This window comes from Balaenoptera musculus, chromosome 2, assembly GCF_009873245.2.
Source record: "Balaenoptera musculus isolate JJ_BM4_2016_0621 chromosome 2, mBalMus1.pri.v3, whole genome shotgun sequence".
Lineage (NCBI taxonomy): Eukaryota > Metazoa > Chordata > Mammalia > Artiodactyla > Balaenopteridae > Balaenoptera > Balaenoptera musculus.
In genome coordinates this window covers 35,342,610-35,369,056 of record NC_045786.1, presented here as the reverse complement: position 1 = coordinate 35,369,056, position 26,447 = coordinate 35,342,610, and the positions used below count along the sequence as shown (strand labels likewise).

The 26,447-nt window shown below is 38.3% G+C and overlaps 2 protein-coding genes across 8 annotated transcripts in view; one reads left to right on the top strand and one right to left on the bottom strand.

The window, feature by feature from the left end:
* Positions 1-26,447, top strand: part of ADAMTSL3 (ADAMTS like 3) — a 365,885-nt gene that overhangs the window by 177,282 nt on the left and 162,156 nt on the right. For all 7 annotated transcript variants that reach the window (XM_036842259.1, XM_036842264.1, XM_036842261.1 and 4 more), the window contains exons 8-9: positions 3,752-3,826; positions 9,901-10,058. In XM_036842259.1, the coding sequence (XP_036698154.1) occupies positions 3,752-3,826; positions 9,901-10,058 (233 nt within the window). The remainder of the gene's footprint in view (positions 1-3,751; positions 3,827-9,900; positions 10,059-26,447) is intronic.
* Positions 149-993, bottom strand: LOC118890029 (transmembrane emp24 domain-containing protein 2-like). Its single transcript, XM_036842266.1, has one exon. It carries the CDS (start codon positions 780-782, stop codon positions 180-182), a length of 603 nt encoding a protein of 200 aa, XP_036698161.1. The 5' UTR covers positions 783-993; the 3' UTR covers positions 149-179.

Below are 26,447 nucleotides of genomic sequence, written 5' to 3'. Positions count from 1 at the left end.
AAATTTCACTATAACTTTCCTAAAGAAGTGTTTTCCCCCAATATCTGTTAATCACAAAGAAACAGAAGCTGTGAATGTACAGTTTAGAAAATAAAAACATACAAACTAATGACATTATTATGACCAAGACGTTTGGTAAACAGTGAATTATGAGTTTGGGATCATCAGCAAAAGGCTTTTTAAACAACCCTCCGGACTTCAAAAAATCTCTTCAGATAGTAGATCTGTCCCAGTGTCATGGCAACTAGAACAAGAGCTTCAAAGAAGGGCCAAAGGACCACTCTGCTGTTTGTGTTGTCATTGACTGCTCTGTGTGTTCTCCCCCGAACTTCCATGTATTCCTGTTCATGCTTTACAGCTGTCATCGCCACTGCGAGCTCATTAATCATTTCTTCTAGCTTGTTCTGGTGAGCTTCTCTTTCCATGTCTTGTTGTTTGGGGGCCTCCCCAATATCAGTGGTGAACATCACTATCTTTGGAGTCATGGTGGACATCCTATTGCTAAAACAAAACTTATGTGTTTCATTCATGTGAGCAGCAAATGTGTATTTCCCACTGGACTCCTGGTCTCCTTTATAAATTCCTTTATTATCAGGCCCTGTAATCTCCACGACGTCCAGGAAGCCGCCCTCTGCCACCTCGAAGATGAGGCCCATCTTGGTGCCCGAGGTGACCCGCTCGAAGAAGCACTCCTCGGCATGCGCATCGATGCTGACGAAGTAGCCCGAGGCCGTGGCCAGGAGGGCGGCCCGGAGCACCAGCAGCTCAGCGAGCGTCACCATGGTGGGGCTGGGACAGAAGCCAGGACTGGGACTGCGGCCTCCAGAGCCGCCGTCGCTGCCGCCACCGCTGACACTTATTGTTTAGTGGGCTCAGGCTTTCAGTTTTGCAAAATGAAAAAAGTTCTGGAGATAGGTTTTGGTAATCTGTCTTACCCCATCCCCTGGCAAAAACCATTCTACTTTCTGTCTCTATGAACTTGACATACGTCATATAAATGGAATCATACAGTATTTATCCTTTTGTGACTTATTTCACTTAGCATAATGTCTTTGTGGTTCATCTATGTTACATAGCATGTGTCAGAATTGCCTTACTTTTTAAGGCTGAATAATATTCCCTTGTGTATATTTACCACGTGATAGATTTCCACTCATCTGTGGATGGACGCTTGGGTTGCTTCCACCTTTGGCTGTTGTGAATAAAGCTGCTGTGAATATGGGTGTACAAATATCTGTCTGACTCCCTGCTTTCAGTTCTTTTGGGTATACCCAGAGGTGGAATTGCTGAATCATATTGTACTTTTATATTTAATATTTTGAGGAACTGTTTTCCATGGTGGTGGAACCATTATTTTGTATTTCCGTCAGCTGTTCACAAGGGTTCCAATTTCTTCACATCCTGACCAACACTTGTTATTTTATCTTATTTTTTTAATAATGGCCAGCCTAATGAGTGTGAAGTGGTATCTCCTTGTGGTTTTGATTTGCATTTCCCTAATGATTAGTGATGTTGAGCATGTTTTTGTGTACTTATTGGCATTTGTATATCCTCTTTGGAAAAAAGTCTATTCAAGTCCTTTGCCCATTTTTAAATTGGGTTCCTTTTTGTTGTCATTGTTTTTGAGTTGTAGGAATTCTTTATATGTTCTGGATATTAACCAGAACATATCTGATATGTGATTTACAAATATTTTCTCCCATTCCATGTGTTGCCTTTTCACTGTATTGATAGTACCCTTTGATATGCAAAAGCTTAATTTTGATGTAGTCCAATTTATTTATTTTTTTCATTTGTTGCCTATGCTTTTGAAGTCATATTCAAGAAATCATTGTCCATATAATTGTTTTTTAACTTGCTTTTTTCATTAATCAATATATATGTTGGCAGTCTTTCCATATCAAGTAATGTGGCTTCCACCAGTCAGAATGGCCATCATCAAAAAAATCTGCAAACAATAAATGCTGGAGCGGGTTTGGAGAAAAGGGAACCCTCTTGCACTGTTGGTAGGAATGTAAATTGATACAGCCACTATGGAGAACAGTATTGAGGTTCCTTAAAAAACTAAAAATAGAACTACCACATGACCCAGCAATCCCACTACTAGGCATACACCCTGAGAAAACCATAATTCAAAAAGAGTCATGCACCACAATGTTCACTGCAGCTCTGTTTACAATAGCCAGGACATGGAAGCAACCTAAGTGTCCATCGACAGATGAATGGATAAAGAAGATGTGACACATATATACAATGGAATATTACTCAGCCATAAAAAGAAACAAAATTGAGTTATTTGTAGTGAGGTGGATGGACCTAGAGTCTGTCACACAGAGTGAAGTAAGTCAGAAAGAGAAAAACAAATACTGTATGCTAGCACATATATATGGAAGCAAAAAAAAAAAAAATGGTTCTGAAGAACCTAGGGGCAAGACAGGAATAAAGATGCAGATGTAGAGAATGGACTTGAGGACATGGGGAGGGGGAAGGGTAAGCTGGGATGAAGTGAGAGGGTGGCATGGACATATATACAGTACCAAACATAAAATAGATAGCTAGTGGGAAGCAGCCACATAGCACAGGGAGATCAGCTCGGTGCTTTGCGACCACCTAGAGGGGTGGGATAGGGAGGATGGGAGGGAGATGCTAGAGGGAGGAGATATGGGGATATATGTATATGTATAGCTGATTCACTCTGTTATAAAGGAGAAACTAACACACTGTTGTAAAGCAATTATACTCCAAAAAAGATGTTAAAAAAAAATGTGGCTTCTTATCATTACTTTTATCAGTTGTAGAGTATTCCTTAGTATGGATATACCATTGTTTATTTAACCCCTCCCCAAATGGTGGATATTTAAATAGTGTTCATTGCTTTTTTTTTATGTATGTATGTTAAAAACAAACAGAAAATCCAGAAAGGATATTTCTCAAAGTGTTAGAAGTGATGATCTCTGGAAATAGTTTCATTTTGTCTGGTATGCTTTTTTGCATTTTCTAATTTTCAATAATAAATAGGTATTTTTATTTAATAAAACTTATGAACAAGTCAACAAACATAGTGACATCCTTTGATCCAACAATTTCACCCCAGAGGCTCTCAAAACAAATTGTTCTCTGTAAGTTAAACAAACAAAACACAACATCTGCTTGCAGTAATTCATATTGTTGATAATGTACTAATATCATTTAATAATACACTTAATGATCAAATAGGGGACTGGGGCATAGAATTTCATATGCCCTTAGATTATTATGTGGCAATGAAAATTAATTTCAAAATGTGTAACGGCATGAAAAAAAAGTCTACAGGGACCAGGATTTCCACTAGGTAATTGTCTAGGCCAGGTATTATCGAAATTTTTTGGTGCAGGACCAGATAGTAAATATATTAGGCTTTGTGAGCCATATTGTCTTTGTTACAAATACTCACCTCTGCCTTTGTAGGGCAAAAGCAGCCTCAGATGAATGGGTATGACCTGAGGGCCCTAGTTTGTGGACTCACTCAAGTAGACCAGTGCATTTATTTAAACTTTTCTTTAATGTTTTTAAAAAATGTATTTAAATGAAATTATGTGATTAGTATTAATATGCCTTATACACAGTAGCTGCTTTCCAAAGATTTCTTGACTGAAGATGGAAATGAAATCTAGTTAAGAACACTTTACAGACGCTCCCAGTTTTGAGTTGCTTATTTTGATGGCCCTTCAGTGCACAAGTCTTATTACATTTGTCTTGTGTTCTTTCTTAGGGGAAGAAAATGTAATTGCTGTTCCTTTGGGAAGTCGAAGTGTGAGAATTACAGTGAAAGGACCTGCACATCTCTGTAAGTAGAATTTAATCTTAACATGTTTTTCTTTCCTGAAAAATTATTTAGCCAAAAAAATTATATATTTCTTTGTGTTAACAGGTAAGTAGATGAACTTCTACCAGTCTGAAATAGTCTGTATCACTAGGGAATGATCTATGACCCTGAATTTTTTAGTTCTCATGCCCTAGTGGGAAATTAATCTCCTCATGGGAGAGGAAATCAAGTTATATGTGAAATAAACTATTTTTTATGTGGAGAGTAAACTAGGAGTCTAGAGTCTTCTGGCGATCTTAGCAGTTTGGGGTAAAAAATAACAAAACGAAATTTAAAACACAGAGCTGTATCAGTGAATATAGCTGACAAGTACACGCTCCGTTGCCAGCGTATCACAACCTCAGGTCTAGGGGGCACTGAAAGTAAACACTGGTTTCCCAGAATAGTAAGAGTCTGAAACAATAGAGGATTGAAATTGTATTGTTTCTTTGGCCAAAGTCACATGGCATCTTTCTGTCTTAGCTTTTCTGGTCTCTTAGGACCCAAAGGAACTAGAAATACCAAAGTTTGTCTGCTTCTCTCCCAAGGTTTCCTGTGGCCATAGGCAGGACTTTCTTAGTCTTTTTCCCCGGAAAATGAGTTTTTGCCAAGACTGAGCCCCTGGCCTTGAAGAAGCTTACTGTGTTCAGCTCTATCTTTCTGTAAAAAGTACGAAACACTATTTGTAACTTTTAAAGCCACACAAATCAAGGTCTACCGGATTAAAATGTGACATATTTTGCCATTTTTTTTCTGAGCCACCATTCTTAGATTTTCAAATCGTAAAAATTTCTCAGGGACACAAGCATTTTTGGTAGCTTTTAAATGTGTTTGTCCATGTGTGTTATATGTGTTTGTATATTTTGGCTGTAGTACCGATAGTCTAACCAGAAATGTCCTTTGAGAAAAGTTTATATCAAAATGTTTAAGGTCACCAAGGGTATAGATTAAAATCTTGGAAAAAGAAAGAAATTCTTTAGTAAATTATGACCTAAATTAGGGAAGCAAGAGAATATCTTTAGGGCAATGAGGGTGAACAATTACTGGAAAGTCTTTTTCAACCCTTACTTTATTATATGAATTATGACTAGAAGAATGTGACTGATGTATTTAACTAAAATATTGAAATGTTTATAGCCATATAATGGTCAGTTCACTCAAGGCTTTCTCTACAATGAAGCATCAAAACATTTGTTAGGCTTCTTTTTAAAATGGCTTAAGGCCCACAGCTCTTGATGAGAGTGAATCTTTATCCTTGTAAATGCAAACTTGATGTTTGAGAACAGGTGAAAATCATTTAGATCCAAATTTTGTGAATCATTTGAGTGATCACATTGTAAAGTAGCATCCTGGATTCAAAACTGTGAAGTGTTGAACATTCATAGCAGCATAATTCATAATAGCCATAACATGAAAACAGCCCAGATGTCCGTTAACTGATGAATGGATAAATAAAATGGGCATATGTGGAATATTATTTGTCTCTAATAAAGAATGAAGTACTGACACATGCTACAATAGACATGATCCTTGAAAACATTATGCTAAGTGAAAGAAGCCGGTCACAAAAGGCCACATATTTTATGATTGTCTTTATATAAAGTGTCCAGAGTAAAGCAAATCTAAGGAGACAGAAAGTAGATTGGTGGTTGCCTAGGGCTGGGGTGAGTTGGGTTGGTGGCAGGTCTGGGGTTGTTAACGGATATGGGGTTTCTTTGGGGGGTGGCAAAAATGTTCTAAACTTAGATTGTGGTTATGGTTTCCCAATTCTGTGACTATGCTGAAGCCATGAAACTACATTTTAAATGGGTGAATTTTATGGCATATCAAAAAGATGTTTTAAAAAATAAAAAAAATTGCAGTGACTGGGCCTGATTTTCTCGTGATACTACAGACAATTCTTTAACATTCAGCCCTAAAAAGAGTTTTATAAGCTCTAAAAACAGAATAAGTACACAGTAAACAGGTTAGGTAAAGATGAATACTTTGAGGTAGAATATTCATTTACATACATATATGTTCTGGCATATTAAACATAACTTTATACTCAAGACTGGCATGGTTCCAAGAACAGAGCTCAAATATATTCCCTTTTCTCCAAAGGTGACAGATCTGTTGCTTGGAATATATCTCCTTCTGAACAATCTCAAAATTGGCTCTAGAAGTGTTTCTGAAAGTTACCCTTCTCTGCCAGTGAATAGAATGAACTGGCTTTATTTACAAAGGATTTAGTTACCATTTCTGAACACCTAAATATAGAAGCGGCTTTATTTTCTTGATTTACACAAGTGTTTTCTTAATTTTTTATTCGAAGATATATTCCTGAAATTAAGCTCACTTTGCAGTAATAAATCGTTCTTTTTAAGATCCATATTAACTGCCACCCTCCAAAAGGCTGCATCGTTAAGAACTGAGAACACCCAGTAGCATACTGTTAGTCTCTTTGCTGTGGAATGGAATTTAATTACAGAATGTCCATCTTGCATATCGCCTAGAGGTGTTTAAATACTGAATTTCTAGTCCTTTTGCAAGCTTGGCTTCAGCATTATATCAAACACACAGCTCCAGATTTCCCTAAAATTTCAAAAATGGAAACAATAAGAGGGTTCCTGCAAAAGAGATTTTATTGTAGCAAAACTTAAGCATTAAATGTGTTTTGACTAGCAATAAACTCGAGAAGCCAAGATGCCATAAACTGAAAACCTCCTTTATCAATTGTAAGAATTGGGATTTTTTTGGTCCTCTAAGTGCGGTCTGACGACCATATGTAGAGATGTATTAATATAAACATGAACCCTGAACATAATGACTAATCAAAGGAAATGAATACTGAATAAAGTATGCATACACTATAATATACAACTTGAAGCATAAGTTTGATGTATTTATAACCAAGTCAGCTGTGCTAAATGCTCATTACATGTTTACCTAACAATACTTTTGTGGCCTTCTTAGAATTTAAGGAGACCTCTTGGGATGATTAGCATGACCCTGTCTCTTTTGAAAGAAGCCTGGACGGATACTTCTCAGGGAAAGCCCTTCAACTAGAAGCAGTTAGCAGCGTTCACCATTTTTCTAGTCATTTCTTTTAAAAATAACAAGTGTGGATCAAAATATTTAAAGGTACCATGGTAGACTTGAGTTGTGAAGGTTTGGGGATTTAAGAGGGTCTTGATTTCTGATCCTATTTTTTTTTGTATGTGATTTTATTTATTCTCACAACAACGCTAACTTCATTTTTCAGATTAAGCAACAAAGATGAGGGGATTTCCAATATATTTCTTTGTTGAGCCAGCTAATAAATGCCAAAGCTTGTTTGTATCATTTATTTTTTAGATTCTGCATATAAACAATATCATACGATGTTTCTCTTTTATCTCTTTGAGGATACAGATCATCTCTTCCTTGGCTCTTTGCCACCTCCATCATTTTAAGCCTGAAGAGGAGAAAAAAGGCAGCAGTGGGTAGCAGGAAAGGAGGCTCTTACCCTCTGCCTTTCACAGTGGTGGGGCTGTTTATAGATTTCTTGGGGTCTCCACCCAGCACTGTCTGTCTTGCTATAGAAACTGCAGAGGGTCTGTGGAAGCTCAGAGAATTGAAGGGCTGTGTGTGCAGCTCTCATGAGCTGTGAATTGCACATTACGACACAGGGCTGCAGTACACACATGGGGTGCTAAACACTAATAAAAACTTTAAAAACGTATCCATAAGTCAACACATCATCTGAATTGTTGATTTTCAAAAACTCCTTTTCTGCCAATTTAAGAGGCACAGGCGCTAAGGAGAAGCCAGTTTACCACCGATAAAAATGACAACTTTTAAAGAGCAACACTGACCTCCACTTCACTGTGAATTCATCACAGGGGCTTTGTTAATCCAAACTATCAGAATCGTTTGCATCCATAAACCATAAAAAGGTGGCTTCATCAAATCACTTCCCTTGTCTTTATTGACCACCCACTTCTGACTCAAGTTACACAGTTGAGGTCAGAGCACCTGCTTTTGACCTCCTATGTATGCAGCCAGGGTTTGTGACCCAGAGAGTGGGAAGCCTTTTGAAATAATTGATATAAAGATATTTTATGAGAATTGGAGAAGAGTGGTTTGGGTAATTCACATGCACTTGAAAACTGGTTTTGCTCCTGTGTTCTCACATCCTTGCCACTAAAGATCTTGGACACCTTTGAAGTAATAGAATAGACTCAACGTCAAAAAACAAAACATCAAAACCAAGCTAACAGGTTTAAAAGATGGATGTCACACTGGTCTTCCCTTCCCCCCAGATCGCATTTCCAGATTCTGACACCCCCTGCCATAACTCTGCAGCCAGATGAAACTTGGAGAGCTTTGATCCAGAAGGTTAGCACAGTGGTAAAACAATCACAGCCATCGAATCCATTGCACTCTATTTGAATTTAATCAAGTCACTTCAGGCTAAGTCTCGGTCTAGAAGCAGTGTTTTGCATGCCTTCTTCTTTGCGTGGATGGAACTTGTCCAGCTTCATTTTGTGTTTTGATATTACCTGAATGCTTATGATTTTTCCTCCTTTACTTTTAGAGGGCTGATTCATCCAGGGTGGATCCCTCTTACTATCTCCAGTTTCCCATCTCATTTTTACTGACAGTTCACTTTCTAACTCTGTTTTATATCTTCATTGGAACTAGGAAATGAATTTAATCTCACACTTTCCAAAAATCTACTGCGGTCATGGAGATCAGGGCCAAAGTGGTAGGGGTTTTGTGTGCCTGAGAGTACCCAGCATTATTCTTTGACTGCTAATGACTCCTGCAGATCAAGGAGCTCATGTCCAGCCTTTGAATTTTCCCAGAAAAGTTCCCAGCCTGCCTGTCAGGGATAATCAGGGATGTCTCCTAATGCCTGTTATGCAATCTGCCCAGGGCGGTTGAATTCCTGCAGCTGCTCCGGTGGCAGAGAGAAATCAGCAAAGGAACACCACCAAAGCACAGCACATGTGGACTGCAGTCTCATAAAAGCCAGATCATTTTGTTGTGTTTTTATCAGCTTTTTAAGTTTGAGACGGAATGGAGTTCTGGTTCTGTTGTGTCCTTTGTTCGAGATGGTTAAAGAACCATTGAATACCAGTGAGTCAAGCGTAGGTTTCTGAGGAGCAGAGGACCTTGGAGATTGTCTGCTCTGACTCCTCGTTTTAGAAATAAGGCAATGAAAACCCAAGGCAGTGAGTTAGGAATAGATCTGGAGCCAGAAATGCAGGTGGACCAGGTCCACTAAGAATGGTGACATTTACAAAATGAAAGAAAAAAAAAGAGAAGGGAAAGAAAGAAATCACTGAAATAAGGTAGAAGTGGTATTTTGGTTAAACCGTCGGCATTGTTCTGTAAGAGATCTAAAAGCACTACTGTTCCTTTACAAGCTAATGTGAATAAAGAGGTGACACATGAGAGAGATCTTTGTGGTGATGGAATAGTTCTGTATTTTGGTTGTGGTCACGTGTGACAAAATGGCATAGGACTCTATGCACACATTGTACCAATGTCTATTTCTTGGTTTTGATATTGTATTATAGTTGGGTAAGATGTAACCATTCCATTGGGTAAAACTGGATGAAAGGTACACACGACCTCTTTACTGTTCTTGCAACTTCCTGTGAATCTACAATTATTTCAAAATTTAAAAAAAATTTAAGCAAATTTAGAGTTTATTGTGGTTTTGTCTAAATAAAAGTCTAGGCTTACTATCTGAATGGGTGAGAAAATGAGTAACATCGCTTTATTTTAAGTAATAGCTACATCATGAAAAAATATAAAGAAAGAGATGTTTTCTTCTTCCCCTTATTATAGAAATGACTCCAAAGAGTTGAGTAGACCTAACTGGACCTAGCACTCTTGTTTGCTTCTTTTTATAGATAACTAAGAAGCTTATATATTTATTCTACCTATTTGAATCAATGTTTGTAAACTGAGTGGATGTATTGATATTGTGTTGATATCAGATGCTATTACTTGTAGTAAAATATCTTTTGGAATAAAATGCTTTTAAGATATTCTCTCACTGAAACTTTATTTTTAAATTTTAGTCATTGAATCAAAAACACTGCAAGGAAGCAAAGGAGAGCACAGCTTTAACAGCCCTGGAGCTTTTGTTGTAGAAAATACAACAGTTGAATTTCAGAGGGGCTCCGAGAGGCAAGCCTTTAAGATTCCAGGACCTCTGATGGCTGATTTCATCTTCAAGGTAGGATGAGCCTCTTCATAAATGTCATGCATCTGGGGCCCCGCACATCTTGAATTTTAAAAAGAACACGTTTGTTTAGTAGGCAGCCAGTGACTTTTTATACAGGGCATGTGTCATTAATATTTTCACCTTGACAGTCAGTTCTTAAAAACTGTTCATCTCTCTAAAGTAGTTTCTGTTCCCCAACCCCAATAGTTAAGAAACAAACTTCACTTTTATAGGGGAATGATTGTTTTTGCATGTATAACCTCTAGTTGCTGTGTTCAGTTTTAAACCTCCAGATGGATTTCGGTGAAAATGGTCAGTGGTTAAATGCTCCATGTCTTAAACCACGACTGTGCTATTGCTGTCCTTGCAAAGGGGAGCAGAGAAGACAGAGGCCCCCTTCCTTAACCCCCTTCCCTGTTTCCTCAGCAATGTCTCATAATGAGCCCTTGTCCGGACACCTGTCACGAGGTCCCCTCACAAGAATTCTTCTTCCCTTGTAACCACGACTCTGTGTTTCCTCTCTTGGGTGCATCGGGGGCATCTTCCTTCACTCAGAGGATATGAAATGTAGTGGCCAATATATTTCCAAGGTGACACAATCTGAAATTCTTCTGATAAAACTATAAATACCTAAGATGTGCAAAAAAGGGCATTTCAGTGGATGATGTTGTCCTATCCCTTTTTGGAAACTTCAAGATAGAAAGGGAAGAAAGAAAAGAGCTCTAATTGCCAGGGATTTCTTTACCTGTGAAAAGACCCAGTGCCCTCAAAAGAACTGTCTGTGTTCCACATTAATTTGTCAAAGAGTGTTTCATTGAGACATCGGTTGTGCCAGCAGAGAAATACATTTGGAATTAGATGAGAGTTGCAAACTGACGTCCTGTTTACCTACAGTGTGACCAGCCAAGGTCGGTCTGGGTGAAGTTGTTGTTTTGAATCTTTGGGTTTTAAATAGTCAACCTTGAAAAAAACAAGAGATTATAATATTAAAATACCAGTATTTTTTCCTGCTTCTTTTTAAAAATGGGAAGATCTGACAACTAGCTTGCATGTTGCCATAGTGATAATTGGCTGCAGCTGGGTAACAGCAGCCTTTTTATTAGGGCACACATCCTCATTTGCCAGGGTCCACACCAGGCCCTAATGTGTTCCTGACATTGAAGGTGTAAGTGTCAGTTGCCATTCGTAGACATTTAAGTTGCCATTCCTGGACATGACTTGCCATTCCTAGACATTGAAATGACTTCTGTGTCAGACCCTCGAAGTGTCAACCCAATGTAATTATTTGACAGTAGCTTTGTGAAAGGCTTTTGGGGAAGCCAGCTGTCATCTCTCTTTCCTTCTTTTCTCTCTCATCCATGGTTATACATAAATTCTGGGCTTGGTTTGCTTCTCTTAGGGTTTTCCCATTTGATGCTCAAGTGGAAAACACACACACACACACACACACACACACACACACACACACACAACCTTTTTTAAAATTCTCTTCTCATTCCTACTCAGAAGATCTGTATTCTTCTTAAGTCAGTTTGAAGGTATCTGACCAAGTAGGAGACATTAGTACAGTGATGGGATGGGACAAATAGCCACAAAGGTTAAAATTTTAAGATATTGTTTGGTGAAGTATTAGCATGGAAAATGTACTGTTTATTGATCCCATGCATAAAAACACATATACAGGGGGCTTCCCTGGTGGTGCAGTGGTTGAGAATCTGCCTGCCAATGCAGGGGACACGGGTTCGAGCCCTCGTCTGGGAAGATCCCACATGCTGCGGGGCAGCTGGGCCTGTGAGCCACAATTACTGAGCCTGCGCGTCTGGAGCCTGTGCTCCACGACAAGAGAGGCCGCAATAGTGAGAGGCCTGCGCACTGCGATGAAGAGCGGCCCCCGCTTGCCACAACTAGAGAAAGCCCTCGCACAGAAACGAAGACCCAACACAGCCATAAATAAATAAATAAAATTAAAAAAAACATATACACATAAACTGTTTACTTCTACAAGTGTATGTGTACACACACACGTGTATGTATATGAATATGTGTGTGTATACATTTTTTTTCAATTTGAGAGGATACATTCCAAACTGAAAACACTGAGGAAACAATGGCTATTTTAGAGGGGATTGGTGCTTTGGGGGAGTGATCTTATTTTTACTTATAATATTTTAATACTTAAAATAATTCTTAAAAAAAGAATACAGTCATATATCACATGTGTAATTAAAAATTACTTTACACCTTCTTGCCCTAATTATATATTCACCTCTTAGAATGCATTTTAGCAGCATGTTGCCACTGTCTGAATTTGTACTCAGCCTTCTATTTTCCTGTCTCGGAGTTCTAGTTTTCTCAGATTTAATAAACAATTCCGGGCTTTAACTTCAATTTCTGGAAAGGTTTTGATCTCCCTTGACTGGAAAGGTTTTCTTTTTAAAAGAAAAAAAATATATATATATATTTATTTATCAAAGAGGGTGTTACACACAGCTGTCGGACTCATGCATAAATAGAACCTCATTTTCGTGCCTACAGCCATTTTCTTTCATGAACATGGTGTGCTCGGTGGGAGAGAAATTGGCAAAATCAGAGACACTCTGATGAAGCAAGAATGACTCTGATGGTTTTCCCTGCCTTATAAGCTTGTCCAAATATTGTGGGTTTCTAGGAAATATCCTTTTCCATTAGTTACTTTTTTTTTTTTTCCTCAGAGCACTGTAGTATTACCCAGCCTGTGTTGTTACTAAGATAAGGAACTCTGCTTCTATTCATCTCTGCTTGGCCCAGGATGCAATCAAGGGATTGCTGTCCTTTGAGTGGGAGGTTAAAAGTGTGTGTTAGGTCCCTGATGATGGTCAGCCATGTATTTCATTGTATCTCTTTCCATTCCAATCAACCAAGAGCAGCTGAATTAAAAAAAAGGAAGACCTGGCTTCAACCTGAGAGAGAATGTGAAAACCAGCTCTGCCCCCGAGTGCTAATTTCGCTCAGCCATGGGTGCACTGAGATATAAAGGCACCCTCTTTTATACTGTTCCTAGATTAGACCTCATTTCATGGACTTTTAATAAATGGACTGTTGAAAACGACTATATTCTGACGTAGAGAGTAAAATATGAAGGCATCCATGGGATGTTAGAGTCTTTTGTGGTTATTGTGTGGATTCTGAAATCTGGCAACTCACTGCACCAGTGAGACAAAATTTCTTTTTTCTACTTTTTCAGAAGCTATATTTTCATGATTGGACCATTCTTGAAAAGTGCACTTTTTCTTCTTCCCAATGGGTTTCTCACTATACATTCTTATTTTCCTGAATGATCTGTTTCTCATGGATGACTCTTGTTACTGTGTTACTGAGTCACGGGTATTTTGCATGAGAGCCCCTGAAGTATTATTTTGCTTCTGCAATATGTGCATGTTGCCACCAGGGAGCAGTAGAGAGTCTTGAGCCAGTGGTTGATGCTGTATGCTTTGCTGATTGGACTGTAAGAGGCACTATCCATTCAGTGAGAATTTACTGAATATCTGTGAGTACTGATATACTGTACTGATATACTTGTGCATATCAATTTTCAGTATATGCTTATGAGAATAATCTAGTAAAATAAACTTAAATGGCTTTGAGAAAGACATCTGTTTCTGTGGTTAAGTATTTTAATTATTGCTGGTGGCTTTTCCCCTCTTTAAAAAACATGTCCATCTTCAAGGAAAAAAAAAGTTTCTCTTCCTCATGGTCTGAAATCTTCCTCTTTCTCCCATTTGGATACTTTGTGTTTCTGTAGGAAAATGTTTTCTGATTTCTTTTCCCATTAGTTTTCAGCTAGGCAAGCCTCTGTCTCTGGTTTCCTACAAACACAGCTCCAGATATTTTGTATATTTTCTACCTATAAAGTCTTTCTTTTCTTTCTGGGAAGTTATGATAGCATATCTAACTTATCCAGGGCCGAGAGGATTTGAAACTGCCTGTTTTCCTCTCTCTCAAAGAGAAGATTTCAGCCTTGCAATGTGATGCAGACGCTGGCTAAATTCATATGTTCACAGGTGTTTCAAAACACAGCAAGACACAGTTTTTAGAGTCTGTGCATGTGTTAGTTTTCTGAGGCTACTGTAACAAAGCACCATAAACTGGGTGGCTTAAACAACAGATGTTTTTGTCTCACAGTGCTGGAGGCTAGAACTCTAAAATCAAGGTGAGGGCAGGTCTGGTTCCTTGTAAGGGCTGTGAGGGACAATTTGTTTCGTGCCTCTCTCGTAGCCTCTTGGATCCTCAGGTTTTCTCCCTTTGTCTTCACACCACCTTCCCTCTGTGCATGTCCACCTCTGAGCCCAAATTTCCCCTTTACATAAGCATGCCAGTCATACTGGGTTGGACCCACCTTAATGACCTCATCTTAACTTGACTAGATCTGCAAAGACCCTATTTCCAGATAAGATCATATTCTGAGGTTCTGAGAGTTAGGACTTCAACATATGTTTTTGGGGATGGATACAATTCAGCCCATAACAGTGTCTAACAGAAAAGAAAATTTACCTATTTCATCATGCCTCCCAATCAGAATTCCACCTCATTTTAAGCCTTTGCCATGAATCACAAATCAGTTTCAAAGAAACTGTTGAAATATTACATGATAGTTACTGTAATGTGGTCTGTTGAGGGAAATTTCTTGGTTAAAGCAGTTCAAATACTGTTCTAGTAGTTACCGTAATTCACAGCTAAATTATTGGTGTAATATATACACAAATATGAAAAAAAGAGTTTTACAGAAAAATCTATTCCATAAATTTTGGAAATTATTTAGAAGTGGCCAAGTAAGGCAGTTGAGTTTGAATTCATTTTCTTACCATTGTTATAAAATCATTTTCCTAACCAAACAGGAGTAGTATACACTTGTAAGTGTTAATGTACATTTCCCTTTTGCCATTCTGTACTTGACCATCTCCCTTGTCGGTGGACCTATTCACCCTGGGGGTTTGAAAGTAGTGGTTAATGATTGGCTTGTTGTTAGCAGGACTGCAAAGAGCATTCATGTTCAACTTTTGATTATTAAGGTAGGATTTTCTTTTTTTTTTTAGTTTAGACTTTTGTCTTGAACGTCAGGCTTATGGAAGGAGATAAGCCTTCTATAAACTGATTTAGTTCCCATACCATTTCAAGGACCAAGGTTGGGGGACTAAATCAAAGTGTTTCTTCTGCAATACAGAGGATGCCTGTACCCCCAGTAAGGCTGAGCTGTGGGCTTAGTGTCCTCAGCGCCCTACACTCAGGAGGAGCATCCATTGTAGGGGGACCCCAGCCAGGATGCGGAGAGTCGGCTTCCTCTGCCTCAGGGCATTGTGGGTAAAAGAAGGAAACTGGGGACAGGATGGAGGAAGCAAGGCAATGAGACGTGGATCATGACAGCAGTCACTCTGCAGAGCAGGGAAGCATATTAAGTAGGTTTCAAAGCTAAAGGCAGAGGAGGGGATTTGCTTCACTTTTCATTCAGAACCCAAGGGGAAAATGCCTCCTAGGGTGTCCATCTCCATCCGCCACTGGGGGAGGCTACCTTGGAATGAAATTGGCATGAGTGCCGTGAAATATTTAGTCACAGGTTGCATCTGCGTTCAGCTCCCTGGAGTCTCCCTCAGCTCCTGTGTGGCATGGAAGGTATCTAGAAAATTCCATGCACTCTTGGCTGGCCAGCCTTGACATGGTGGGGGCAAAATGACCCTGCAGCGGAGGGGTAAATGTAGAGTGACCAGACAATCCTAGTTTGTTCAGAAAAGACCCAGTTTCCACCTGCAGCCCTGACTTAATTCTTAGAAGCTCCTCCTTTCATCCTCAGAAACGTCCTGGCTTGGACAATAAAGCATCTGGTCTCCTTGGTAAGGGGCTGTGAGCCAGGCCAGGGACTGGGGAGGAGTCCCAGCCACACCACCGAGAAACTGAGCACAAGAGTAATGTGGACTGGGCAGGGCAACGGAGGAGCCCACCCACCCTGGCTGGGGAAGAACACAGCTGAGTTCACAGGCACTGAGGCTCCCTGTGGGCCTCCCAGTGGCCAGAGGGACAAGGGACACAGCTGTGGGCCCAAGGACAGGATGAGGACCTCCAGGCATGGATCCGAGGCCTCTTTCCTTTCCCGCCTCTGTGAGGTCCTACATCAAAGACCACCATAGAGGAGATCGGTCTGGATGAGGGCACAGCAGAAAGCCTGGATGCTTCCCCGCCGGAAACAGCGGTACCTAAAGAGAACTCTTTAAATGAGTGAACCAGACTAACCTCCTAGGATTGAACTCCATTTAAGCTGTTTTCCCCTCCCTCCCTGGTCAGGAGGGGGCTTGTGAAGAAGATCAGAGCAGTTATAAGGAAAGAAGCTGCATCTCTGCGATTGTCTTCATAGAGTATGAGCACTTGTTGTGACTCTACTGCCCAGTCACAAAACACAAAAGCAAAAACAAAATCTTGAGGGAGAAAAAGTTCCCTGCAGATTTAATAACTTCATTTTTCTAAAGTTTTTAGGATTGGAGGAAGGGGCATTATTATTTAATTTGTAGTTTTTATTTACTTTGAAGAAAGAATCCTTTATCTCCCATTTTGCCTATTTTGCTCTCCAAAATAATACGATATAATGCCAGCCTTCTTGGAATTGAAGAACAAATATCCAAATATGACTCCTTCCTGGAGTTTGGATGAAAATTCTCTTAAAATAGTCAGAAATTCTCAGTGGTAGTAACAGGGACTTTTTCCAAGGAAGAATGATAATACTGCATCATGTTTTAATGACATTTAAAGATATTATAATATTAATAGACCTCTAAACAATTGCATTGTCTTTTAAAATGACAATGTGGAGAACTAGAATTGAATGAAGTTTCATCAGTATTATAAATTTAAGCGATGAGTAGTGTGTAGCTTGAGGAAAATATATGGATTGATTTTTTTTTCAGAATTGTGTTATTACCAAAAAAAAAAAGAAGGACAGAGGACCTGAATAGACAGTGTTCCAAAGAAGACATACAAATGGCCAACAGGTACATGAAAAGGTGCCCAACATCATTAATCATCAGGGAAATGCAAATCAAAACCACAATGAGCTATCACCTCACACCTGTTAGCATGGCTATTATCAAAAAGACAAGAGAAAACAAGTGTTGGTGAGAATATGGAAAAAACGGACCCCTGTGCACTATTGGTGGGAATGTAAATTGGTGCAGCCACTATGAAGAACAGTATGGAGGTTCCTTAAAAAATTAAAAATAGAGTTACCCTATGGTCTAGTAATTCTACTTCTGGGAATATATCTGAAGGAAACAAAATCACTGTGACAAAAAGATATCTGCATCCCCATGTTCACTGCAACATTATTTACAATAGCCAAAACATGGAAACACAGCCTAAGTGTCCATCAATGGATGAATGGATAAAGAAGATGTGGTGTGTGTATATATATATATATATATATATATATATACAACTTTCTTATATGTACATATACACACACACAGGAATATTATTCAGCCATAAAAAGAAGGAAATTCTACCATTTGCAGCAACATGGATGGACCTATGAGGGAATTATGCTAAGTGAAATAAGTCAGAGAAAGACAAATACTGTATGATTTCACTTACGTGTGGAATCTAAAAAAAATCGAAACTCACAGGTAAGAGAACAGATTGGTGGTTGCCAGAGGCAGGAAGAGGGTGAAATGGGTGAAGGGGGTCAAAAGGTACAGATTTCCAGTTACAAGATAAATAAATTCTGGAGATGTAATGTATAGTACAGTGACTAAAGTTAACAATACTCTATTGTATATTTGAAAGTTGCAAAGAGAGTTATCTGAGACACCTGTGGGAAGAAGGCACCTTGGGACAAAATTAAGCCTCTGGCAGAAAGGGAAAGGGAAATGGATATTGGTAAGCAAGTAAATGCATCTGCAACAATAAGGATTATTTCTTTCTGTAAAACATCTGGGTTTAATGCCTTTTCTTTCCCTCCCTCCCTCCTTTCCTCCCTCCCTACCTCCCTCCTTTCCTCCCTCCTTCCCGTCCTTCCTTCCTTCTTTTATTCTATTTCTTTTTGGTGGTAATGAACAAGACTTAGAAAACCATTTCAGTACCTCTTAGGTTTATTGATTTATTTAGGGTTCTATTTCTTTTTTTTTTTTTTTTTTTTTTTTTTTATAAATTTATTTATTTATTTATTTTTGGCTGTGTTGGGTCTTCGTTTCTGTGCGAGGGCTTTCTCCAGTTGCGGCGACCGGGGGCCACTCTTCATCGCGGTGCGCGGGCCTCTCACCGTCGCGGCCTCTCCCGTTGCGGAGCACAGGCTCCAGACGCGCAGGCTCAGTAGTTGTGGCTCACGGGCCTAGTTGCTCGGCGGCATGTGGGATCTTCCCAGACCAGGGCTCGAACCCGTGTCCCCTGCATTGGCAGGCAGATTCTCAACCACTGCACCACCAGGGAAGCCCCTAGGGTTCTATTTCTGAGTCAATCTTGCAATTTATTATTTTCTCGAAAAGTGTCCAATTCATCTAATTTTTCAAACTTAACTTTTCAAAAGTAATCATAGCATTCCTTTATCACTAAAAACAAACAAAACAACAACAACAACAACAATAGACTCAACAGTTCCTATGTCTCTTTCATTCCTAAACTTGTTCACTGGCTCCTTGTCTAATTTTTGTTTTGTTCAAACCATCCAAAGATTTGTCTCTGAGACATTTAAGAACTAGATTCGAGGCTTGATAACTCTCAGAGTTCATTAAAAAATTCTATTTATGTAAATTTTAATTTTTGTTTCCTTTATCTTTACATGGTTTTATTTTGGTATTGTGTTTTTAACTTCTAGAGCTAAATTCTTAATTCATTTTATTTTCAATTTTTGTTCTCCATTAAATGTATTTAGGGCTATCAGTTTCCCCATACAGATGTTCTTAATTTTGTTGTGGTGTAGGTTGTTAATTTTAAACTTCATGTGTAAGCTATTTGTATCCTGGCTAAAAAATCTTTGCCTTATTTAGGATCAAAAATATTCACGTATGTTTTCGTCTGGAAATCTTACTGTTCTACCTTTCATACTAAGAGCTATAATCCAACTAGAACTGATACTTGTATATGTTGTGAAGTGGAATCACTATCTTTTTCCCATGGCTATGCAATTGACCCAAAACCATTAGGTGAAAAGACAATCCCTTCCCCATTTCTCTTAAATCCCAAACTATGTATGTGTGGGTCTATTTCTGCACTCTGTTCTGTTTCATTGACCTATTTGCACCAATACCATTGTGACTTAATTACTGTAGCATTAAAATAAGTCTTGATATCTGGTAGTGTAAGTACTTCAGCTTTGTTCTTGAAGATTATCTCTGATATTCTTGACTCCTTCCATTTCCATATCAATTTTGAAATATGCTTCTAAATTTTTATGAAATTCTGCTGATTTTGATTGGAATTACATTGAATTTGTAGGTCAAATTGGAGAAAATTGACTTTCCAATATCAAGTCTTCCAATCCATAAATATGGTATATTCATCCCTTTGTTTAGTTCTTTTTAAATTCTTCTCAATAATGTTTATAATTTTCAATGTATATGATTTGCATATCTTTTGTTAGATTAATTCCCAAATGTTTGTTATTTTGATGTTATTGTAAATGTTTTAAAATTTTTTTCTGTTTGTTTTCTGCTGGAGTATGAAAATCTAATTGATTTTTGTATATTGACATTATATTCTCACTATACTCACTTGCTAATACTAATAGTTTGTGAATTCTCTTGGATTATGTACATACACCGTTATGACACCTGCAAATAATGAGTTCTGTTTCTTCTTTCCAATTATTCTATGCTTTTAAACATTTTTCTTGCTATATTCCGTTACTTAGGACATCTAGTATAATGCTGAATAGAAGTAGTGATGGCAGCTATGCTTGTCACACTTCTCACTTTCAGGACAAAGATCTCTATAATTCCCCAATTGTGTATGATGTTTTCTATAAATTTCTTGTAGATGTTTTTATCTGATGAAATAAATTTTTTCCTAGTTTGCATCATTAATGTATATAAGCATGGAGTTTTATTAGATGCCTTTTTGCATTTTTTGAAGTGATCATATTTTTTCTTTTTTTCCTATTAATGTAGTGAATTACATTGATTTTCAGATGTTAAACCAATCTTACCTTCCTTTAATAAACCTCACTTGGTCATTATTATTTTTTATTAGAATTTATTATTAGTATTTACTTATAAGTATTTATTTTATTATTAATAAAAAGGATTATCCTTTTATATATCATGAGGTATGATTTTTTTTATTTCAATTTTATTTTATTTATTTTCTACATACAGCAGGTTCTTATTAGTTATTTTTGTAAATAAATATTAATGTATATATGTCAATCCCAATCTCCCAATTCATACCACCACCACACACACCACCCCCCACTGCCCCCGCTTTCCCCTCTTGGTGTCCGTCCATACGTTTTTTTCTCTACATCTGTGTCTCTATTTCTGCCTTGCAAACCAGTTCATCTGTACCATTTGTCTAGATTCCAAATATATGCATTAATATACGATATTTGTTTTCTCTTTCTGACTAACTTCACTCTGTATGACAGTCTCTAGGTCCATCCACATCTCTACAAATGACCCAATTTCATTCCTTTTTATGGCAGAGTAATATTCCATTGTATATAGGTGCCACATCTTCTTTATCCATTTGTCTGTTGATGGGCATTTAGGTTGCTTCCATGACCTGACTATTGTAAATAGTGCTGCAGTGGACATTGGAGTGCATGTGTCTTTTTGAATTATGGTTTTCTCTGGGTATATGCCCAGTAGTGGGATTGCTGGGTCATATGGTAATTTTACTTTTAGTTTTTTAAGGAACGTCCATACTGTTCTCCATAGTGGCAGTGTCAATTTACATTCCCACCAGCAGTGCAAGAGGGTTCCCTTTTCTCCACACCCTCTCCAGCATTTGTTGTTTATAGATTTTCTGATGATGCCCATTCTAACCAGTGTGAGGTGATACCTCATTGTAGTTTTGATTTGCATTTCTCTAATAATTAGTGATGTTGAGCATCTTTTCATGTGCCTCTTGGCCATCAGTATGTCTTCTTTGGAGAAATGGCTATTTAGGTCTTCGGCCCAGTTTCGGATTGGGTTGTTTTTTTTTTAATATTGAGCTGCATGAGCTGTTTATATATTTTGGAGATTACTCCTTTGTCCGTTGATTCGTTTGCAAATATTTTCTCCCATTCTAAGGGTTGTCTTTTCGTCTTGTTTATGGTTTCCATTACTGTGCAAAAGCTTTGAAGTTTCATTAGGTCCCATTTGTTTATTTTTGCTTTTATTTCCATTACTCTAGGAGGTGGGTCAAAAAAGATCTTGCTGTGATTTATGTAAAAGAGTGTACTTCCTATGTTTTCCTCTAAGAGTTTTATAGTGTCCGGTCTTACATTTAGGCCTCTAATCTATTTTGAGTTTATTTTTGTGTATGGTGTTAGGGAGTGTTCTAATTTCATTCTTTTACAAGTAGCAGTCCAGTTTTCCCAGCACCACTTATTGAAGAGACTGTCTTCTCCGTTGTATATCCTTGCCTCTTTTGTCATAGATTAGTTGACCATAGGTGGGTGGGTTTATCTCTGGGCTTTCTACCCTGTTCCATTGATCTATATTTCTGTTTTTGTGCCAGTACCATATTGTTTGGATGAGTGTCGCTTTGTAGTATAGTCTGAAGTCAGGGAGCCTGATTCCTCCAGCTCCGTTTTTTTTCCCTCAAGATTACTTTGGCTATTCGGGGTCTTTTGTGTCTCCATACAAATTTTAAGATTTTTTTGTTCTAGTTCTGTGAAAAATACCATGGGTAATTTGATAGGGATTGCATTGAATCTGTAGATTGCTTTGGGTAGTAGAGTCATTTTCACAATATTGAGTCTTCCAATCCAAGAACATGGTATATCTCTCCATCTGTTTTTGTGTCATCTTTGATTTCTTTCATCAGTGCCTTATAGTTTTCTGAGTACAGGTCTTTTGTCTCCTTAGGTAGGTTTATTCCTAGGTATTTTATTCTTTTTGTTGCAATGGTGAATGGGATTGTTTCCTTAATTTCTCTTTCTGATCTTTCGTTGTTAGTGTATAGGAATGCAAGAGATTTCTGTGCATGAATTTTGTATACTGAAACTTTACCAAATTCATTGATTAGCTCTAGTGGTTTTTTGGTGGCATCTTTAGGATTCTCTATGTATAGTAGCATATCATCTGCAGACAGTGACTATTTTACTTCTTCTTTTCCAATTTGTATTTCTTTTATTTCTTTTTCTTCTCTGATTACTCTGGCTAGGACTTCCAAAACTATGTCGCATAAGAGTGGTGAGAGTGGACATCCTTGTCTTGTTCCTGATCTAGAGGAAATGCTTTCAGTTTTTCTCCATTGAGAATGATGTTTGCTCTGGGTTTGTCATATATGGCCTTTATTATGTTGAGGTAGGTAGGTTCCCTCTATGCCCACTTTCTGGAGAGTTTTTATCATAAATGGGTGTTTTGTCAAAACTTTTTGTCAAAAGCTTTTTCTGCATCTATTGAGATGATCGTATGGTTTTTATGTTTCAATTTGTTAATATGGTGTATCACATTGATTGATTTGCGTATATTGAAGTATCCTTGCATCCCTGGGATACATCCCACTTGATCATGATGTATGATCCTTTTAATGTGTTGTTGGATTCTGTTTGCTAGTATTTTCTTGAGGATTTTTGTATCTATATTCATCAGTGATATTAGTCTGTAATTTTCTTTTTTTGTAGTATCTCTGTCTGGTTTTGGTATCAGGGTGATGGTGGCCTCCTAGAGTGAGTTTGGGAGTGTTCCTTCCTCTGCAATTTTTTGAAAGAGTTTGAGAGGAATGGATGTTAGCTCTTCTCTACATGTTCGATAGAATCCACCTGTGAAGCCCTCTGGCCCTGGACTTTTGTTTGTTCGAAGATTTTTAATCACAGTTTCAATTTCATTACTTGTGATTGGTCTGTTCATATTTTCTATTCCTTCTTGGTTCAGTCTTGGAAGGTTATACCTTTCTAAGAATTTGTCCATTTCTTCCAGGTTGTCCATTTAATTGGCATAGAGTTGCTTGTAGTAGTCTTTTATGATGCTTTGTATTTGTGTGGTGTCTGTTTTAACTTCTCCTTTTTCTTTTCTAATTTTATTGATTTTAGCCCTCCCCCTCTTTTTATTGATGAGTCTGGCTAAAGGTTTGTCAATTTTGTTTATCTTCTCAAGGAATCAGCTTTTAGTTTTATTGATCTTTGCTATTGTTTTCTTTGTTTCTATTTCATTTATTTCTGCTCTGATTTTATGATTTCTTTCCTTCTGCTAACTTTGGGTTTTGTTTGTTCTTCTTTCTCAAGTTCCTTTAGGTGTAAGGTTAGATTGTTTATTTGAGATGTTTCTTTTTTCTTAAGGTAGGATTGTATTGCCATAAACTTCCCTATTAGAACTGCTTTTGCTGCATCCTATAGGTTTTGGATCATCGTATTCTTGTTGTCATTTGTCTCTAGGTATTTTTTGATTTCCTCTTTGATTTCTTCAGTGATCTCTTGGTTATTTAGTAACGTATTGTTTAGCCTCCGTGTGTTTGTGCTTTTTACTTTACTTTTTTTTCCCTGTAATTGATTTCTAATCTCATAGCATTGTGGTCGGAAAAGATGCTTGATATGATTTCAATTTTCTTAAATTTACTGAGGTTTGATGTGTGACCCAAGATGTGATCTATACTGGAGAATGTTCTGTGTGCACTTGAGATGAAAGTGTAATCTGCTGTTTTTGGATGGAATGTCCTATAAATATCAATTAAATCTATCTGGTCTATTGTGTCATTTAAAGCTTTTGTTTCCTTATTAATTTTCTGTCTGAATGATCTGTCCATTGATGTAAGTGAAGTGTTAAAGTCCCCCACTATTATTGTGTTACTGTTGATTTCCTCTTTTATAGCTGTTAACAGTTGCCTTATGTATTGAGGTGCTCCTATGTTGGGTGCATATATAGTTATAATTGTTATATCTTCTTCTTGGATTGATCCCTTGATCATTATGTAATGTCCTTCCTTGTCTCTTGTAACATTATTTTAAAGTCTATTTTATCTGATATGAGTATTGCTACTCCAGCTTTCTTTTGATTTCCATTTGCAGGGAATATCTTTTTCCATCCCCTCACTTTCAGTCTGTATGTGTCCGTAGGTCTGATGTGGGTCTCTTGTAGACAACATATATATGGGTCTTTTTTTGTATCCATGCAGTGAACCTGTGTCTCTTGGTTGGAGCACTTAATCCACTCACATTTAAGGTAATTATTGATATGTATGTTCCTATTACCATTTTCTTAATTGGTTTGGGTTTGTTTTTGTAGGTCCTTTTCTTCTGTTGTGTTTCCCACTTAGAGAAGTTCCTTTAGCATTTGTTGTAGAGCTGGTTTGGTGGTGCTGAATTCTCTTAGCTTTCACTTGTCTGTAAAGCTTTGGATTTCTCCATCGAATCTGAATGAGATCCTTGCCAGATAGAGTAATCGTGGTTGTAGGTTCTTCCCTTTCATCACTTTAATATATCATGCCACTCCTTTCTGGCTTGTAGAGTTTCTGCTGAGAAATCAGCTGTTAACCTTATGGGAGTTCCCTTGTATGTTATTTGTCGTTTTTCCCTTGCTGCTTTTAATAATTTTTCTTTGTCTTTAATTTTTGCCAATTTGATTACTGTGTGTCTTGGCATGTTTCTCCTTGGGTTTGTCCTGCCTGGGACTCTCTACGCTTCTTGGACTTGGGTGGCTATTTTCTTTCCCATATTAGGGAATTTTCGACTATAATCTCTTCACATATTTTCTCGGGTCCTTTCTCTCTCTCTTCTCCTTCTGGGACCCCTATAATGTGAATGTTGGTGCGTTTAATGTTGTCCCAGAGGTCTCTTAGGCTGTCTTCATCTCTTTTCATTCTTTTTTCTTTATTCTGTTCTGTGGCAGTGATTTCCACCATTCTGTCTTCCAGGTCACTTATCCGTTCTTCTACCTCAGTTATTCTGCTGTTGATTCCTTGTAGTGTATTTTTCATTTCAGTTATTGTATTGTTCATCTCTGTTTGTTTGTTCTTTAATTCTTCTAGGTCTTTGTTAAATATTTCTTACATCTTCTCGATCTTTGCCTCCATTCTTTTTCCAAGGTCCTGGATCATCTTCACTATCATTATTCTGAATTCTTTTTCTGGAAGGTTGCCTATCTCCACTTCATTTAGTTGTTTTTCTGGGATTTTATCTTGTTCCTTCATCTGGTACATAGTCCTCTGCCTTTTCATTTTGTCTGCCTTTCTGTGAATGTGGTTTTCGTTTACAGGCTGCAGGATTGTAGTTCTTCTTGTTTCTGCTCTCTGCCCTCTGGTGGATGAGGCTATCTAAGAGGCTTGTGCAAGCTTCCTGATGGGAGGGACTGGTGGTGGGTAGAACTGGGTGTTGCTCTGGTCGGCAGAGCTCAGTAAAACTATAATCCGCTTGCCTGCTGATGGGTGGGGCTGGGTTCCCTTCCTGTTGGTTGTTTGGCCTGAGGTGACCCAGCACTGGAGGCTACAGCTCTTTGGTGTGACTAATGGTGGACTCTGGGAAGGCTCACACCAAGGAGTACTTCCCAGAACTTCTGCTGCCAGTGTTCTTGTCCCCATGGTGAGCCACAGCCACCCCCTGCCTCTGCAGGAGAACCTCCAACACCAGCAGGTAGGTTTGGTTCAGTTTCCTATGGGGTCACTGCTCCTTCCACCTGGGTCCTGATGCGTACACTACTTTGTGTGTGCCCTCCAAGAGTGGAGTCTCTGTTTCCCCCAGTCCTGTCGAAGTCCTGCACTTAAATCCCGCTAGACTTCAAAGTCTGATTCTCTGGGAATTCCTCCTCCCATTGCTGGACCCCCAGGTTGGGAAGCCTGACGTGGGGCTCAGAACCTTCACTCCAGTGGGTGGACTTCTGTGGTATAATTATTCTCCAGTTTGTGAGTCACCCACCCAGCGGTTATGGGATTTGATTTTATTGTGATTGCGCCCCTCCTACCGTCTCACTGCGGCTTCTCCTTTGTCTTTGGATGTGGGGTATCTTTTTTGGTGAGTTCCAGTGTCTTCCTGTCGATGACTGTTCAGCAGTTAGTTGTAATTCTGATGCTCTCGCAAGAGGGAGTTAGCACACGTCCTTCTACTCTGCCATCTTGAACCTCTGTTGTTCCCTTTCCCAATGATTTTAAATTATTTTATTTATGATTCTTTTTCGGTATTTGTTTCTAGGAGAGGTTTTTGTTTTTTGGGTTTTTTCCTGTAACGTGTTTTTTGGGTCTTGGTATTAATTTTACACTAGGTTTATAAAACAAATTGAGAAGTATTTCCTCTGTTCTTATTTTCTGTAA